The sequence below is a fragment of the Cupressus sempervirens genome, chromosome 5 (genome assembly GCF_028749045.1).
Source record: "Cupressus sempervirens isolate cs-2001-9-10 chromosome 5, ASM2874904v1, whole genome shotgun sequence".
Classification (NCBI taxonomy): domain Eukaryota; kingdom Viridiplantae; phylum Streptophyta; class Pinopsida; order Cupressales; family Cupressaceae; genus Cupressus; species Cupressus sempervirens.
In genome coordinates this window covers 999,448,177-999,464,746 of record NC_143122.1, presented here as the reverse complement: position 1 = coordinate 999,464,746, position 16,570 = coordinate 999,448,177, and the positions used below count along the sequence as shown (strand labels likewise).

At 34.6% G+C, this 16,570-nt stretch overlaps 1 protein-coding gene across 1 annotated transcript; it reads left to right on the top strand.

Moving 5' to 3' along the window:
* The first annotated feature begins 13,513 nt into the window (after window positions 1-13,513).
* On the top strand, window positions 13,514-14,979 carry LOC149559284 (CBL-interacting protein kinase 5-like). The gene has a single exon (XM_089833204.1). The coding sequence runs from the start codon at window positions 13,514-13,516 to the stop codon at window positions 14,825-14,827; it is 1,314 nt and encodes a 437-aa protein (XP_089689330.1). The 3' UTR covers window positions 14,828-14,979.
* Window positions 14,980-16,570: the final 1,591 nt, after the last annotated feature.

Below are 16,570 nucleotides of genomic sequence, written 5' to 3'. Positions count from 1 at the left end.
ACCATTGATCTTGTAACAAGATCTGACTTTAGCCTTTGAGCTTCTTGAAGATTCTTTATTTTCATCATAAGTCAACCTTAGATCTCATCTTTCTTAACTTGTTCTTCCATCTCATACTTGGTGAATATTACAACTTGACTCAAGTAACGCTACACCCAATTAACACTAGAATCACTCAGTTAACACTAGAATCACTCAATTAACATTGAACTCCATTTTTAATTTGTCACTACTCAGTTAATACTTTAGTAGCTCAGGCAATACTATATTCCTTTCACTATGTAGAATGTTTGGTCGGTGAATACATGAACTTCATCACAACATTACATGATTGCAAAATAATCAAACCAAAACTACATTGTCAGGATCTAATTCATTCAAGTGCCCATTGAATACCTAGTAACTTTGTCATCATCATACTTTCTTCAAATCCTCTTCATCAATCAAATTATATGGCACTATACTAAATTAGCATAATGTTAATCAACTAAGGTTTGAAATTGATGACAACATAACAACCAATATAACTCTTTTAAATACAATAATAACATTCTCAATTATATTATCAGTTGGGGCTAACAATGTTGGCTAAAAGATTGGATAATTTCCTACGAAAATGGGTCAATCCCACTTAGACTAGATTTGTGAAAGGAAAGGCATATTCTTGAAAACTTCCTAACATGTTGGGAGTTCATGCACGAGGTAGAGAAGTCAAACAAACAAGATATTATGTTTCTTGTTGACTTTGAAAAGGCTTATGACCACAGGGAGTGGAACTTTATCCATATGAAGTTAAAGGGGTTAGGGTTTCCAAAGAAGTTATGTCATATGGTTGACACCTTCATGTAGGAAGAAAATACAATAGTTGAGGTTAATAGAACTAGATTTGAGCCCTTCCAGTTGCCTAGATCTACTAGGCAAGGATGACTCCTTGCACATGGTTATTTTGTACTAGTTGTTGATGCCTTATTCTACCAATTTAGAGATGATAAAGTATCCCTACCTATAAAGGAAGATACACTCCCTAATGAATAGGACATATACATATTCAATCTGTAGATGACAATACAATTTTTATGAGTTTGAAAGAATATGATGTGAAGGCTCTAATGAACAAAATGGAGCTATTTTTTGTTTCTAGAAGCAATGTGTCAATACCCAAGTCATTTCTACCAAATTCTATCATACTAGGATGGAATACCTACCCTCCTAACTAGCTCTTGAAATACCTCATCTAGTGGGGAGGCATAAGTCTCGGATCAGGTACTTGGGTATCCCATTCTCAACAAGCTCTAATCTAAAGGAAATGTGGTGTTTGATCCACAAAAAAGGAAAAGGAAGTGGAATAAGAATTACCTTTCATTAACAAGAGAGAAGAAACTTTGTAAAAAAAATTTCATCTTACAACATTAACTATATGTCTTCTTGATTATTCTACAAAATAAGATTAGGGAAATTTTATGGTTGTATGGAAAGGGTAATATAGGGAGATACACTACTAAGTGGGCCTAGTGTGTCATGAGAAAGAGTATGGGTGGTTAGGGCTGAAGGATCTTAAGATGCAAAAAGGACCAACTAAATTCTTAAGGAATTATAAGGAGATGAACAATAGAAGGTTCTAGTTTGATATAACATCTCTAAGTTAGTGCCAAGAAAAATCCCCTATTGGACAAGATTTCCCTTGTGTAATTTACTAGTTGGGCAATTCCTAGTTAGTCCATTAGGCTCTATGGTTTTTAAATCTATATGGAAATTGTGCAATGATCTAATGAATATTATTTCTCATAATTTTTTCATTTGTGTAAATACGAAACTATGTGGGGAGAGTTTGGTGTGGTGGAACCTTTAGCATATGGATAGGCCCCTAGCCCTTCTCTAAGGCTACCAAAAATGGAACTAGCCTAGCAAAGGCATTATAATATCTAGGGACATTACTACAAATAAGAATTTGATGAATTGAAATTTTTATTTGAATAAGCATGATATCCCCCATTCTTAAGGTAGAACATATGCTATCATCAGAGAAGTTTGTTGTTCCATCTTCCCCAATACTTCTTATTACATTATGGACAAAATCTTCCAATTTTCTTGGACAAATGACTTCATATTGCCTTTGGTTAAAGCTAAATTTATTTATACCCACCTTACTGAGGACTTTGATAAATTGAACCTTGTTGCTAAACAATGGTGCATTGGCCTATGTTCAGCTCGAACCTCTGTCATGTATAGTATCTTGGATAGACCCATTGAGCCCATAAAAGGATTATTTATTTGGAGCATTCTTCTATATAGACTTCGTATTTTGAAGCCTAATTGGGACTTGAACATTTATTCGTTCATTGTATAGACTTCCTGAAATAATTCATCATATTTCCTTTCATTATATCTTTGCTAACAAATTGTAGAATCTTTTTTGTATGTTTATTAGTATTAATATCAATCCTTGGAAGTTATGGTTAGGTAGGTTTATAACCCATTGAAATATGCTAATATGTTTTTGGTTGTACTCTCTTAGTGGATTTTTATGGTCAATTCAATGGAAAGCTAGGAATATTGAATCATTTAATGGTAGTAATAGAATCTTTGTTGAGTCTCTAGGGAAACTCATTATGTGTGACATCTCATGGTAGGTGATTATTACCTTAAAGATCCATGAAAGTGAATTAGAGAGGATACTTTAGGATGACATGGTTAGAAACTTCAAAAGAGAGATCTCTTATGGATACATGTAGACTAGATGAACTAAGGAGCATACCAATTCAAAATTGGGTAATAAAATTTTATGGTAGAAAATTAGAAGGGAAAAAAAATGGAACAAAGATAAAAAGGATATGCAACAGGTGAAATAATTGTTCGGGAGGAACCACTTGCCATTGCAGATCCAATGGTGCTCATTGTTGATGATGCTCTTATTATTGTTGTGGTATTATTAGTGACTCTAATTAGAGTAGAGATTTTCGTGCTTGTGTAGACAAAGGGCTCTCAAGGATGGGCAACATCATTCAAAGAGAATGTTGATGAATGATAGAACAATTATAGCTAGATTATTTCCCCCTCTTTTATTGATTATATACATGTAAAGAGTGAACTAGTAATTTATATTTTGCAATACTTTGTAACATCATAATAGTAGGTGATATCATTTTTTGTATATTTATCATTGAATAGTTTGTTATATATTATTTATGATCAGGTAACTTCCCTACTTGTGTAACCAATTCAATGTGATGTGTGGTGCATCATTATAATTAATAGATTTTTTTAAATTAAAAAATGTTTTGGATTCGATATTATAAGTGATTTATTTTTGGATGTTCTAATAATAACCTTTTATTTCTTTCACTTTTGCTTATTTTAATATTCTCTCAAAATACAACTTACTAAATAGAAACAATCTTCAGTTTATTTCACTTTTATTTCTTTTAGTAAAACTTCAAAAGATAAACTTACTAAATGAGAACGTATTATCAATTTGGATTTTAAAAAAATTAGTTTTAGGTTTAGTAAGTGAATTTCTCATGGGAATTTAGAGTTGTAATGGGATAGTATTCTTGTGGCTTCTTTATTTTTTTCCTTCTAGTAGTATAATTTATTTATTATTCTCAAAGTTTGGCTACAATTAATTAATTATTATTATTTTTTAAATTGAAAAAATACGAATTACAAAGTTGCGGTTAGAGACTGCAAGAAAATTAGCTAGTTACACAAAATAGAGTATATGCCATTATTGTAGCAAAAAAAATAGTAACAATAATACAAAATGTCATGGCGAGAGAAATACATATGGCAACTGCAAGACAAATTATAGAAAACATCCAGATTAGTCCCGTAAGACTGCAACTATGTAATGCCCTATATTGATATATTTCTTACCAAGTATTTGGTTGATATGAGCTTTAATTTGTTGAATCTAAAAATCCAGTCTCAAATCTTTTTCAGCAGTAACCCATAGTTGAGAGAAAAGAGATATCAGACAATAGAAAATGTCTGAATAAAGCCTTAAAGGTACACATTCTAGATGAGGGCTATTGTGATTACTAAATATTGTTGTACATCTTGTTCTCCATATATGGAATAATATAAACTACCGCACACCATTAGCAATAACATTTTTATGTAAACCAACCCCCAGAAGAGCCTCTTTCCAACTTAGCTTGTGATAAAAAATAACATTCAAATATTTGAAAATAGAGTTCCATTGCTTCTTCACAAACTGGTAGTCCCAAAAAATATGTCTCATGCTCTCTGATTTATAGTAGAATGGGCAATTGACTAGCTGGACCATTATACATTTCAACGTATCCTCAATGGGAAGCTTGCAATGTAAAATCTTCCAAGCGAGTAGTTGAGCATCTGAATTGATTTTTGTTTTCCAAATTTGAGCTGACAATTTTAGGCAAAAGTTTCATTGAATCTACATTTCCATTTAGAATTCAATTGATCTTTCACATGCACTACAGGAAGAAAATGTAAGTAAACCTTCTTTAAAGGGAAACAAAAAAAAAGGATATGAAGACAATCATTGCCAATCCTTGAAAAAATTACATTGTATTGGAGTGCATAGTTTCATAAACAATTCCAAAGGGACTAGAGATTGGACCAAAATTAGGAATGCTTTATAACCATTCCTCAAACCGAATTTAGTTTTAAGTGTATGCCACGATAGCTAATCCATTGAATGGAAATCCCAAAGGTCCCTAATTGTGCTAATTCCTTTTATAAACAGATGATGGGAGTGCTTTGGAAACATTAAGGAAAGAGGTTGATTCTGATAATGAATGTGTCTGTTCCACCAGATAGAAGAAGTGGAAAAACTAAAGCCATTTTGAAGAGAGTCTCCTTTCCAACTCAAAAGATGTAGTGCTTCTCATGTTTGCAGTCTGTACCTTTCCTATTTTGTTTCGAGAGATACTTGATACTCTTATTGTTATTTGTATTTGGAGATGACCTGAGGGTCAGATGTTATACTTTGATTTAGTATTATAGATGCTTTACTGCTATGCTATTTAGTTTATCATATTTGCATGTTGATGCCATTTTGAGATGATAGTAGATCTATGATGATATCTAATCATCTAGTATTTGGACATACTCCTGATTATGTTCATGTGATAGATTTCATGCTATGGTTATTTATTTCATTCTTGTATCTGTATACTTGATGCGAACGTGAGTGATGTAAATGGATTAATTAGTTATTTAATGCATTGATTGCTTCGGCTATGATATCATTATGCAATTGCACTTGATCATGTGTTTGAGTGTGTAGGAATTATGTCCTTGGTAGTGGCACATGGAGTTAGTGATTTAGTTTTTCATTTTTACCATTGTTGTCCCTGTATGGTCGATGTATCCTTATTTTAAATTGTTTAAATTAAAACCTTTCAGTGATTATTAAATCTGAGCTCATTTGCATTATGTTATTAGACTAGTAAGCATGTTTGTGGATTTAGAGGTGGGTGAACCCACAATAATGAGTTCCACTTTAGTGGGACGAACAAAAATGAAAAAAATTTCAAAATTTCAAAATTGAGTGTACCATATGTTCGCGCGAACATATTTCGTATGTTCACGTGAACATGTGTGATATATATGTTCACGCAAACATGATTTTCATGTTCGCACGAACATAGGTTCACGCGAACATGGTAACCGTGTTCACGCGAACGCCATGTTCGCACAAACATGCAAAATCACAAAAAATTTAACCTTTTTTTCTTTTTTTCTTTTTTTCTTTTTTTGCTCTTTTGACTGCCATAATTGTAGGAGAATGATCTCCTACTGTAAAATAAAAAATGTCAAAATGTGCTTCTCGGAGCAAGCTTTCCAGCGACTATAATTTTATTACATAATTTAATCATTAAGACTTTCAAATATGAGTTTAACTCATTATAGGTTCATTACCGATTTAACATCAACCGACTTTGACACCTTGGGAAAATTATTAAGTTAGGTCAAATTTTTTTTGAAAAATATGGAGGCACTGGCTTATTGATATACCTTTCTATTCAAAAAAAAAAAAATGGTTTATGATAAATTGACTTCAAATTATCTATGTCAAACGGAACATATGTCTGAATTACGGTTCATGTCACTTCAAAACTTTGTAAACTATACAATATTCAACAAAAATAAATTAAACCAAATTCAAACACTGGATATTGGTGCTAAAAATCCAACGCAGAAAGAATTACTTCATTATCATTTCTAGAAAAAAATTTATGTGTGTCAAACAGACTGTCACTTTTTAAAATATTGAATTTTATTATGTACCACTTTTTGGAGGAGATAAAAAAAATTGACATAAATAATTTTTTTTTTAGATTAAAAAATATGGTTACAAAGTAGGAACAAAGTACTCAAAATCACTAGTTTATGTCATCTTGAAATTATTTATAGTTTTGGAGATATAGTCACTTGAACGTGACGTGTGTTGCAAAAATATTGATTTCAGAGTCAAAATTGGTCAAAAAGTGGAACCCATTATTGTGGGATCACCCAGGTTCACATTGTCACGAAACTCATTTAGTGATTTTCTATGATTTTGGGTTTTTGAGCTTTAAATCTTTTTGGATTTAATTTCTAGCAACTTTGCCATAAGTGAATTCTCGTTATGGAGAATATCCTATTTTCATTTGGGTCGAGTCAGAGTCTACCTAGTCTAATTGGCTATGTGTCCAAATCAATATTCACTCAAAAAGTGAATAAGTATTGAAAAAGAGTTTTTATTATTCACTTCTCACGTTTCCAAAATAGAAATTTGAGAGCTCTTTTGGGAATCCTCTTCTAAAGGATTCAATTTCTACTTGTTCTGGGAGCTGTGAGCATGGGTTTTTCACAAGATCAAACTCGTTGGATCCGACTTGGGAGTTCTTTCTATGCCATCACTTTCAACAATTTTGGCCAAATATTTATTTTATTCTATAGATTTTAGTTTCTACCCTTTTTCTATCAGGTAAACCCTTCCTATTTTATTATTTCTGGTCCATTTCAACTTCTATTTCTTGTGGCAATATGTTAGGAGGTTGAGAACTAGTGTTCCCCTCCATTTCTATTTTTTGGTTCTGCTCGATTGGTCAAGTATGAATTTTTTCCCTATTTTTGGGATGAGGGTTTGGGGTTTTGAGCCATTATGCTAGTTGTTTTTGCATATGGTGTTTGAAGGCTTTTATTTTTAGATTTTTGGGGTTTTTACACCCAAGGGCCAAATGTGTTTTAATTTTGAAGATTTTCCAAATTTTGGGTTTTTTACCTCGTTTTGCATGCCACCCTATTTTTTAGGTTTTCTTGGCATGAGTTTTGATTGCGGACCTAGACAATCTGTTTGGATGTCGGTCAAATCTTTATTGCTTCTTTTTTATGTTGCATTGGGATGCATGTTGCATCTATCATCTTGATTCTATTTTCGATTGAGTGACTTCTTGCTTTGTGTTCTCATCCAATCCCTATATTATGATCTTCATGATGGTGGTGCACCACACACGAGTATGTGTGTGTACATTTGTTGGGTGTGTGGTACTTCTAGAAGTTATGATCATTGGGGATGGGTTGGGAATTCACAAGTCTATGAGCTCTCATTGTTGGATGAGCATGGGTAGGGTAGGGTAGCATATGGAGGGGGTTTCTATCTCCTAGCTTGACGATCATGGCACCATGGGCAAGGCAACGGGAGCTTTATATAAGTGATAACTAAATAAAATATTGAGTGGCAATAAAACTTAAGATAATGAAAAATGTTTTATGCTTGAGCCTTCCGTTGAGGGAGTTCTATTCGCACGTTTTGAGCTTAGGCTTGTCAATGCCAAGCAACTCTCCATGCTATCATCCCCTACTTAGTAGCCTATTGAGTGTTTGACTAGGACCTATAGTTCATGCATTGTCTTTGTCTTAGTTTCAATCATCATACTATCTAGCATGTGTGTTAGCCATGGATGTTTGTTCTGTGTGTTTTTGGTTGGATCATTATCTCCATTAGCACAAGGGGTGTGGACTTATGGGTACCACATGGTTGGGAGGTGTAGCTACCTACACCATTGCTAGGGACTGGTGTACAGAGATAGTCTATTGTCCTAGTGCGACCACTGCTGGATATTTTCACTTGGTGCTTCGGGTTCCAGAGTATGCTTTCTTGTGATTTATGCTTTCATTGGGATGCTTATATATCATATTTAGATGATGTTAGTTACAACCACATTTCCTTATTATGATGATTAGCATATGATAGGTGATGTTATCTACTTTGTAGGATTATCTTATGCTTTACTTCTAGCATGTTAGATTTCCTTTTTGCTATGTTGTAGCATGTTTTAATACTAATGTCCCTATTATGATAGTACCTATGATCTGTTCAATGGCTTGAGATGTTATGTGCGAGGGATGGCTAGGGCCCATGATGGTCTTATGATGTTATTGATGGTTGGGAGGAATCGTGCATTTAGTTTGTTTGTACTGCTCATTGCGATGTTAATTCTATTCATTGCGATGTTATTTTCGTTTACTGCGATGTTGCTTTTAGTACTCTATGATGTTTCCCTTCTATTCTCTTCCTTCATTGTATGATTAGATGGTTAGATGTTGCTTCCAACTTTCTGTCTTTCAGTATTGTATTTGAGTGTTATGCCTCAAAATGTGGATTCGGCACTCCATGGTGTGGAGGAATTCATTTTCTAGTTTTATTCCTTTGTTATTTTTTGGCTTGCTATTCTAGTTTCTCGTGCAAACTTGTAGTTTCTCACGTGAGAATGCAAGTCCTCATGTGGTGTGTTGGGGTTCTTCTCGCAACTTTTCACTTCCTTGCACGAAACCCAACACTAGTTTGTGTTGTTGGCTTGGTACTTTGTCACACCATTGTGCACTTTCTTGCATGGATGACAAGTTCTCATGAGGTGTGTAGCACATCTTTGCATGAGAATTTGGCACTCTATAGGCCTCACGTGAAAAACAGGGGCTATCTAGGCTTGTCTAAGAAAAGTTTAGAAGTTGGTTTTGGACACCCTTTTAGGTTTTACACCTTCCTAGTTCAAAACAGATTTCCTAAGGGGTTTAAAATATATAATTTAAGATGACATATATTTAATTCCTTATGATACATTTTAATATATGCAAAAAGTCTTTTGAGATAGGTTCCAGACCTCTACAAGCTAAGATAAAGATCCTAGGAAATTTTAGGGCTTCAAAAATATAGACCTAGCCAAATTTCAGGGCTTGAAGATTTCAGACTTAGCCAATTTTTGGAGTTATCTTTTGTCGTTTACCTTGGTTGTTCTCTTATGTTTTCTTGTTTATGTTTTTTTTGTTAGTGGTGTCACTTGGAGATCTTTGGTGTTTAGTTGTTGGTTAGTCTTCCATTGCAATCTTTATGATCCACGTATGTTGATTGTCTTGTGCTTCCATGCTTGTTTTAATTTTTTTTTAAAATCTTGTTTGTATTTCATCCTTGTTCTAAGGATCCCTAAGTGTGGCATTACAAAAGACAACAATATTATGCCAAACTCTCCATATAAACTGAAGCGAGAAGGAGGCCTTGATTGAAAAGAAAGGGGCGTGAAGCACTTTATCAAGTCAGCTCACATGCTGCCATTTACCTTTCATAGTACCGAGATCAATACGGTTTCGTATGAGTATCTTCCATGGCTCATTCCCATGAGTAGCTCTGATTATCCATTTGGATGCCATACAAAATCCTTATGTTCTTGGATCTATTATTCCTAGTCCTCCTTTGCATTGGCTACAATTAATGTTGATAGAGTACAATCTTGGAAATGATGGTACAGGGTGATTATTGCTATAATCATAGTGAGAAGGTTAAGTCCTTTAAATCTAATAATATTGTTAAGGATCTTTTACAAGTAAAGTCATACTTTTTATTGATATTATTTTGAAATTTGAATCCAAGTCTTATTTGACTACTCCAAACTCTTTCATATTAGTCCCTACCTTGCATAAGGCAGGGTACTAATGTTTTCAATAGTGGGCAGAATTAATTTTTATAATCCAAGCTAATGAATGAATTTCTAAAGTTGAAGAAGCAATTCATTTTTTAAATAATTTTGAATCAATAATTCTTATTTTTTGATTGGCTAGAGACAATTATGCTAGAGGTAAAAATGATTTTTTAGAAGAAAAACTATGGAAAATAAATTCTAGAAACTTCTTGCAATTTCTAATTCTTTTGAAAGAAAGTTCCAGAACTTTCATGGATCTTGTACCTAAAGGACTTGGGAAGCCATTATGCGAGCAAGGTGGTGGAAATTGAAGTCAAAAAATTGTAATATATACAACAACAATAGCCATGCTCACAATATCCCTACCATTTCTTGCCTTCTTCTCTTCCTCTGCCTTTTGCAGCACGCTTTTGGTCCCTTGCCACGAAATAGTGTTGCTCAATTTTTTGTACCTCTTAGATGCCAAATTCTTCAGTGCCACAACTTCCACTTTTTGCCTGCAAAAATCTTTGGAAAAGAACGCTCTCCAAAATGACATAAATCATATGTCGATTTATTTATTTTTATCATGAATCGAGGATGATAAATCAATTATCTTATTGACTATTAGATTTGCATTCTTATAAAAAACAATTTTATTTTGCTTTAATTTTTCTTTTCAAATATTTATTATTAAAAGAATTTCAGTTATCCATTAACAAAATATCTTTTAAATATAGAATCCAAAATTTTGATACGCTTAATTTAAGATTGAGCAATACAAATAACATTACTTATCTAATTTAAAATACTAAATTTAAATTATTATTTTTTGTTGAAATAGTATGTTTGAATCGACTTTCCAATTTAAAATTGATCCATAAATTAACATTAGCTATCTTCATTTAAATATCACTTCTTCTTTATATGATTTTCTTCAATAACTTATAAATTTTTTATTTTATTTTTTCTATTAAAATAAAGGTTGAGTTAAACTAATGTGAAATATATTATTAACATATTTTTGAAAAAGTATAGACTAATGTCGAGATGAATACAATTTAATTAATAAATAAACATAATTTTCATGATAAAATTTAAGAATTATTTCCATTAAAATCCTTAGATTTTAAACATTAATTATTTTAGACTTGATAAAAAAAAATGTATATGCAACAAACAAACAAACTATAACCCTTGGGGACCCTCTGATTAAATAATTATTTCAGCCATAGATAAAAAATCATAATAAAAACAAGAAAGCAATTTGTCCCCGATATATGCTACATTGGCGTGACATTTTTAAAAAAATCTTTACTTTTACCTTCATAAATTTTTATCAAACAATTTTTCATTTTTGATTTTTATTATCACTTTTGGGCTTCTTAGCTTTAAAATTAATCTTCTAGAAATTTTAACTTCTCAAAATGCTGATGTCATGATAAAGCATAGATTTTTTTGTATGTTGACATAATGATTAAATCATAGATATTGGAAATTAATAATAAATTATATTTTCAATTATCTTCATTAAATTTAGAATCTTACTAAAAGTTTCTTTGTTTAATTTTTAGTCAAATGTGACACTTGTAATTGTTCTAAACAATTTGATCCACAATGTTCATAGCTAGTGTGAACAACTATAGAAAATATAGTAACTTTTCAAAACTATAATGAAGACTCCATTTATACCTCATTGGTCTATCCTCTCCCGTCTCAATCAGAAATGGAAATGCAGATTTAGTATGAAGAGATGGATCAATATGAGTGCACAAGTTTAGAAATCCAAACCTGATACGGATTCACAATTGCTAGCCTGGAAGGTTTTACACCACAAATTACCTGTTGGTGACAAATTAAAATACATTGTAGTGCAACCAATTCGATGCCCTTTTTGTTTGTATACGAAAAATATGAAACATATATTTTGGAACTGCCCCTATGTGAAAAAGCAATGGAATGTTATCTTTAAAAACTTTTCAGCTATTTTTCACCATAAATGGAATTGGAAGGAAGCTCTCCTTGGTTTTGGCCTTCATAAGGATGTTATTTCCGATTCTATTAGGCAAGTTATCCTAAGACATATTTGGAAAACTAGATGCAGTGTTGTTTTTTCAGGCAATTATTTGCAGGAAAGAGGCATCTTAATGTTATACTCTGATGTAGTTTTTCAAGTTGCTTTTTTGTTGTCTCAAATATCAGATTTATCTAAAAGGAATCCGTCGGCCATGGCTCAGCTACAACAACTTAAAGACCAAGTGAATCAGCTTCAAAGTGACTGCTATATGGACCTTTGCAAAGTATTTCGTCATGTCCTTTCAATGTAATGCCAGTTGTTTTGTAGTGATTTGTTTTATATGTTGTATCTCTCTTCCAGCTACCTCGTGTAGCTGTTATTCTTTGTAAATTTGCTTTGTTTCAATAAAAAATAAAAAATGAAGACTCCATTTACCTATAATCATAGAAAAAATATGCAAACAATATCCCTTCTTTCTAACTTTTTAACTACAAAGACAAGACTCATTAAATGCATGTAAGAAATGCATTCATATCCCTATTTATGGTTCTAATGTTGACAAGTTAAATCATGTTGGAAGGGAAAGAATAAATGGTTAATTGAATAACTAAATCAACTTGTAATTGAAACATGTGCTATAATATCAACCTTATCTTTTTGTAATGTGGAGACTTCACTCAACCAGAGTTGATTCTTAATAGATTTATTCAAAACTATTTCAATTTATCAAGGAAACAAATGTGAACAGAACTTTAAAACTGGAAAACAACTGAAAGGATTCCAATACAATTTTTTTTAAAAAATCAATAGAAGGGGTTGGAAGAAAATATGCTTAGTATTTGTTAAGGGGAATGCCTTGCTTAACTTGAGGGTTAAACTTAGCAAATAAATCCCATGTATTTTGTGAAATGGTGGCATGCCCAATAAAAAAATATCACGCTCGGTTACTATTCAGTAGAACACGTAGAGTAGTTGATGTGGCAGAGGAGTCTCGTGAGTTCGAAGAAAACAAGAAGAAGATGATCAACGGTCCACAGCCGCCTGGGTGGCACGCAAGCGTCGGGGAACACTTGTTCCGCATATGCAACTTGCCTTGGTCTCGTTTGGAAAATAAATATTTGATTTCGTTGTCCAATTATTATGCGGGACGAGTCGGTCTATAAATACGGTAACCGACCTCTTTTCCTTTATTAGGCCAGGAACCAAAGCTCTGTATTTCTTGAAATCTGCAATCCTTTCCATTCATTCGGAGGGTTTCTCAAAAACGGATCTTGGGATGCAGCACGATGAGGGCCTGTGTCTCCGTTTCTAGGGTTTGCGTTTTGAAAGAGGCGGCGGACGTGGAGGGAGCAGAAGCCGCCATTGATCTGGCGTGGAGGAATGGCGTGGTAATTCTCCGAAACGGAATGGTTTTCCTTGGGCTGTCTCTGAGGGATTTCATGGATGACGGCTGAGAAAAATAAAACTTGAAAAGGATTTCGTCTAGCAACTGCTGCTGATCGGAGCCGGAGTCTTTGAATATTTAAGATTTTGACTGTGGCTGATTGTTCTTTCTGAGCAATTTGGAGTAAAAATGGAGACTTCGAAAGCAAATGTTTTGATGGGGAAGTATGAATTAGGGAAGCAGCTTGGCCAAGGAAACTTTGCCAAGGTTTATTATGCTGTACATGTGAAGACGGGCCAAAGTGTGGCGATCAAGGTCATGGACAAGGAAAAGATTATGCAGATCGGCATGATTGAGCAAATCAAGAGGGAGATTTCTGTCATGAGACTGGTTCGGCATCCGAATATTGTTCAGCTCTATGAAGTCATGGCGTCCAAGACGAAGATTTACTTTGTCATGGAGTATGTCAAGGGCGGAGAGCTGTTTAACAAGGTCCAGAAGGGTAAATTGAAAGAGCATGAAGCCAGAAAGTATTTCCAGCAGCTCATCAGCGCAGTGGATTTCTGTCACAGCCGAGGGGTTTATCACCGAGATCTCAAGCCGGAAAATCTGTTACTTGACGAAAATGGAGATCTGAAGGTTTCCGACTTTGGTCTCAGCGCTTTGCCAGAGCAGTTCCGCCAGGACGGGCTGCTCCATACGACCTGCGGGACGCCTGCCTACGTGGCACCCGAGGTGATTGTGAAGAAGGGCTACGATGGCGCTAAGGCCGATATCTGGTCCTGTGGCGTCATCCTGTTCGTTCTCATGGCTGGATATTTGCCGTTTCATGATGCCAATCTTATGGTCATGTACAAGAAGATTTACAAAGGGGAATTCAAATGTCCGCCATGGTTTTCATCTACGGCGGTGAAGCTGATTTACTGTCTTCTAAACCCTAATCCCAAGGGGCGGATAACCGTACCAAGGTTAATGGAGGTGAACTGGTTCAAGAAGGGCTTCAAACCCGCGCAGCCTGCTATGCAAGATGACGAAATTGATCTCGTTGATGTGGATTCCGCCTTTGGATCCTCCCCGGAGGAACCAAAGCCCAAGCCTGCAGAATCCAAGCCGACTTGCCTGAATGCTTTCGATATAATCTCTCAGTCTCCCGGATTCAATCTTTCCGGCCTCTTTGAGAAGGAGAATAAGAAGAAGGCGGAGTCGCGTTTCATGTCGACGCAGCCGGCATCCAGCATAATCTCAAAACTAGAGGAAATCGCAAAGCTTTTCAGCTTCACTGTGAAGAAAAGAGGGGATTCGAGGATGAAGATGCAGGGCTCCGAGCAGGGGAGAAAAGGGCACCTGTCAATCGCCGCAGAAATTTTTGAGGTCACCCCCTCTCTGTTTGTTGTTGAGGTCAGTAAGGCAGGGGGTGATACGCTTGAGTATAACAACTTTTGCAATCAGGAGCTCCGACCTGGTCTCAAAGACATTGTCTGGACCTGCAATGATGAACAATAGCGCTTTGAGTTTTTTTGTTTTCGTATACAGTACACGTCATTTTTGTACAGAAAAAACTTTCCTTATACTCTGATGTGAGGGATTGGGTGATTTTGAATATCTCTGTCATGTTGGCCGAATCTTTTGTGAAATTGAGTGGTTTTGAATCTCAACTTGTGCTGAATCGTTTATGTTGCTTCTGTTACTTTTCTGCAGTATTCAATAAAAAATTTAATGCATCAACTGATTCTGCTTGTACTCATATTTTTCAATTAAAATAATAAAGTTTGTCAGTCAGTTGCTATCTGAATCAGGTCTGACAGATTCTTTTGAACCAAGAAAGCCGAAAGAATATCCAGAAATTGAAAAGGTTTAGAAGCATCAATCTCTTTTAAATTTTGAAATGCCAAAAAATGTCTCTGAATCAAAAATCTTTTCTGATTGAAATAAAGTATACGTTGTTGTGTATGGTGGTTTTTGTTGTCAGGCATGGTGGACAGATGGTTTGTATTTGTCTTTGTGGCATTTGGAGTATGCTGTGCGTGCGGACTCTCTGAGACTCTAAAAATCAATTTAATGGGGCTTGCGGGCCTTCGGAAGGTAAGAAAAGCTTTTAAAACTGAATATTTGAAATACTTTTTGTTCCTTGCCTGCCTTATAACTAGTAGGGAAAGCCCTAGAATAGTATGAAGGAGGGTGTTCTGCAGTGGGTTTATCATAAGGTAATTTGCAGTCGCTATTTGTTCTCTGAAACATTTAACCCATTCTTAAGCAACGTCAAATGTTATATTAGCTGGAATCTAACCAGTCGTTGCAACTAGCTACGACCTTTGCTGTTGAAGTCATCGCTGTTAGGTCACGCTGTTAGGTTATGATCATATGTAGAGACGAAAAGTGCCTTGTAGCACTTTTTATGTGGGGCTTTCAGCACATTCTTCTCTTTTAGTGAATGTTTTTTCAAAATTTCAAAGAATATGCAACCTATCAAAAATATCTGAACAAAAGTGCCTTTCTGTGTGGGGCTTTCATCAGATACTTCTCGTCTTTTAGTGAATGTTTTTTCAAATTTTCAAAAAATAAGCTATCAAAAACATTTGAACAAAAGGGGAATAGGAACAAAAGGAATAGGTCTACAAGGGCACTGTCTACTTATGGTGCAATATATATGCACCACTATTCAATAGAAGTAGATGGTGCAACATATATGCACCACTATTCAATAGAATTATAAACGAATTCCACTCTGCAAGTGGGGTGGCATTTATACTTCTCGTTGTTTGTTCTACGTGTCCTATTTGCAAATCAAGGGACATCTGGTGTATGATTTTCTTGCATGTCCTTAGTTTGATTGTCCTGCAATTTGTATGTGCTCAAGCGATTTTAGGTCGGTTTGAGATGGGAATGTCGTCTCATGATGCAAAGGAGAAGATTGCTAATGCCACTTTTGACAACAATGAAGGGATTTCTAGTGATACACAAAAAAGTAAGCCACCATGTAAGGCAATTTTGGAGGAATTTTTGAAAGGAAAGATGTGGGTTGTAGTGCAGGAGCCAATGCCAATGGAGGTGGACAAGGAACTAGAGATAGTTCATAGTTTAGAATACAGTGGCCCAAACCCTGGTTTGTAAGGTAAGAGCCCATCGCTTGGCGGTAATGTCCTCACCCTTTCTCCAATTGGAACAGACATGATTGAAGCCATTAAATTGGAACATAATAGGCTTAAATCGGAACACACATGATTGAAGCGATTAAATTGGAACAAA

What these genes read in the sequence shown, in the direction of transcription:
- LOC149559284 (XM_089833204.1), top strand. Translation starts at nt 13,514, where the DNA reads ATGGAGACTTCGAAAGCAAATGTTTTGATGGGGAAGTATGAATTAGGG.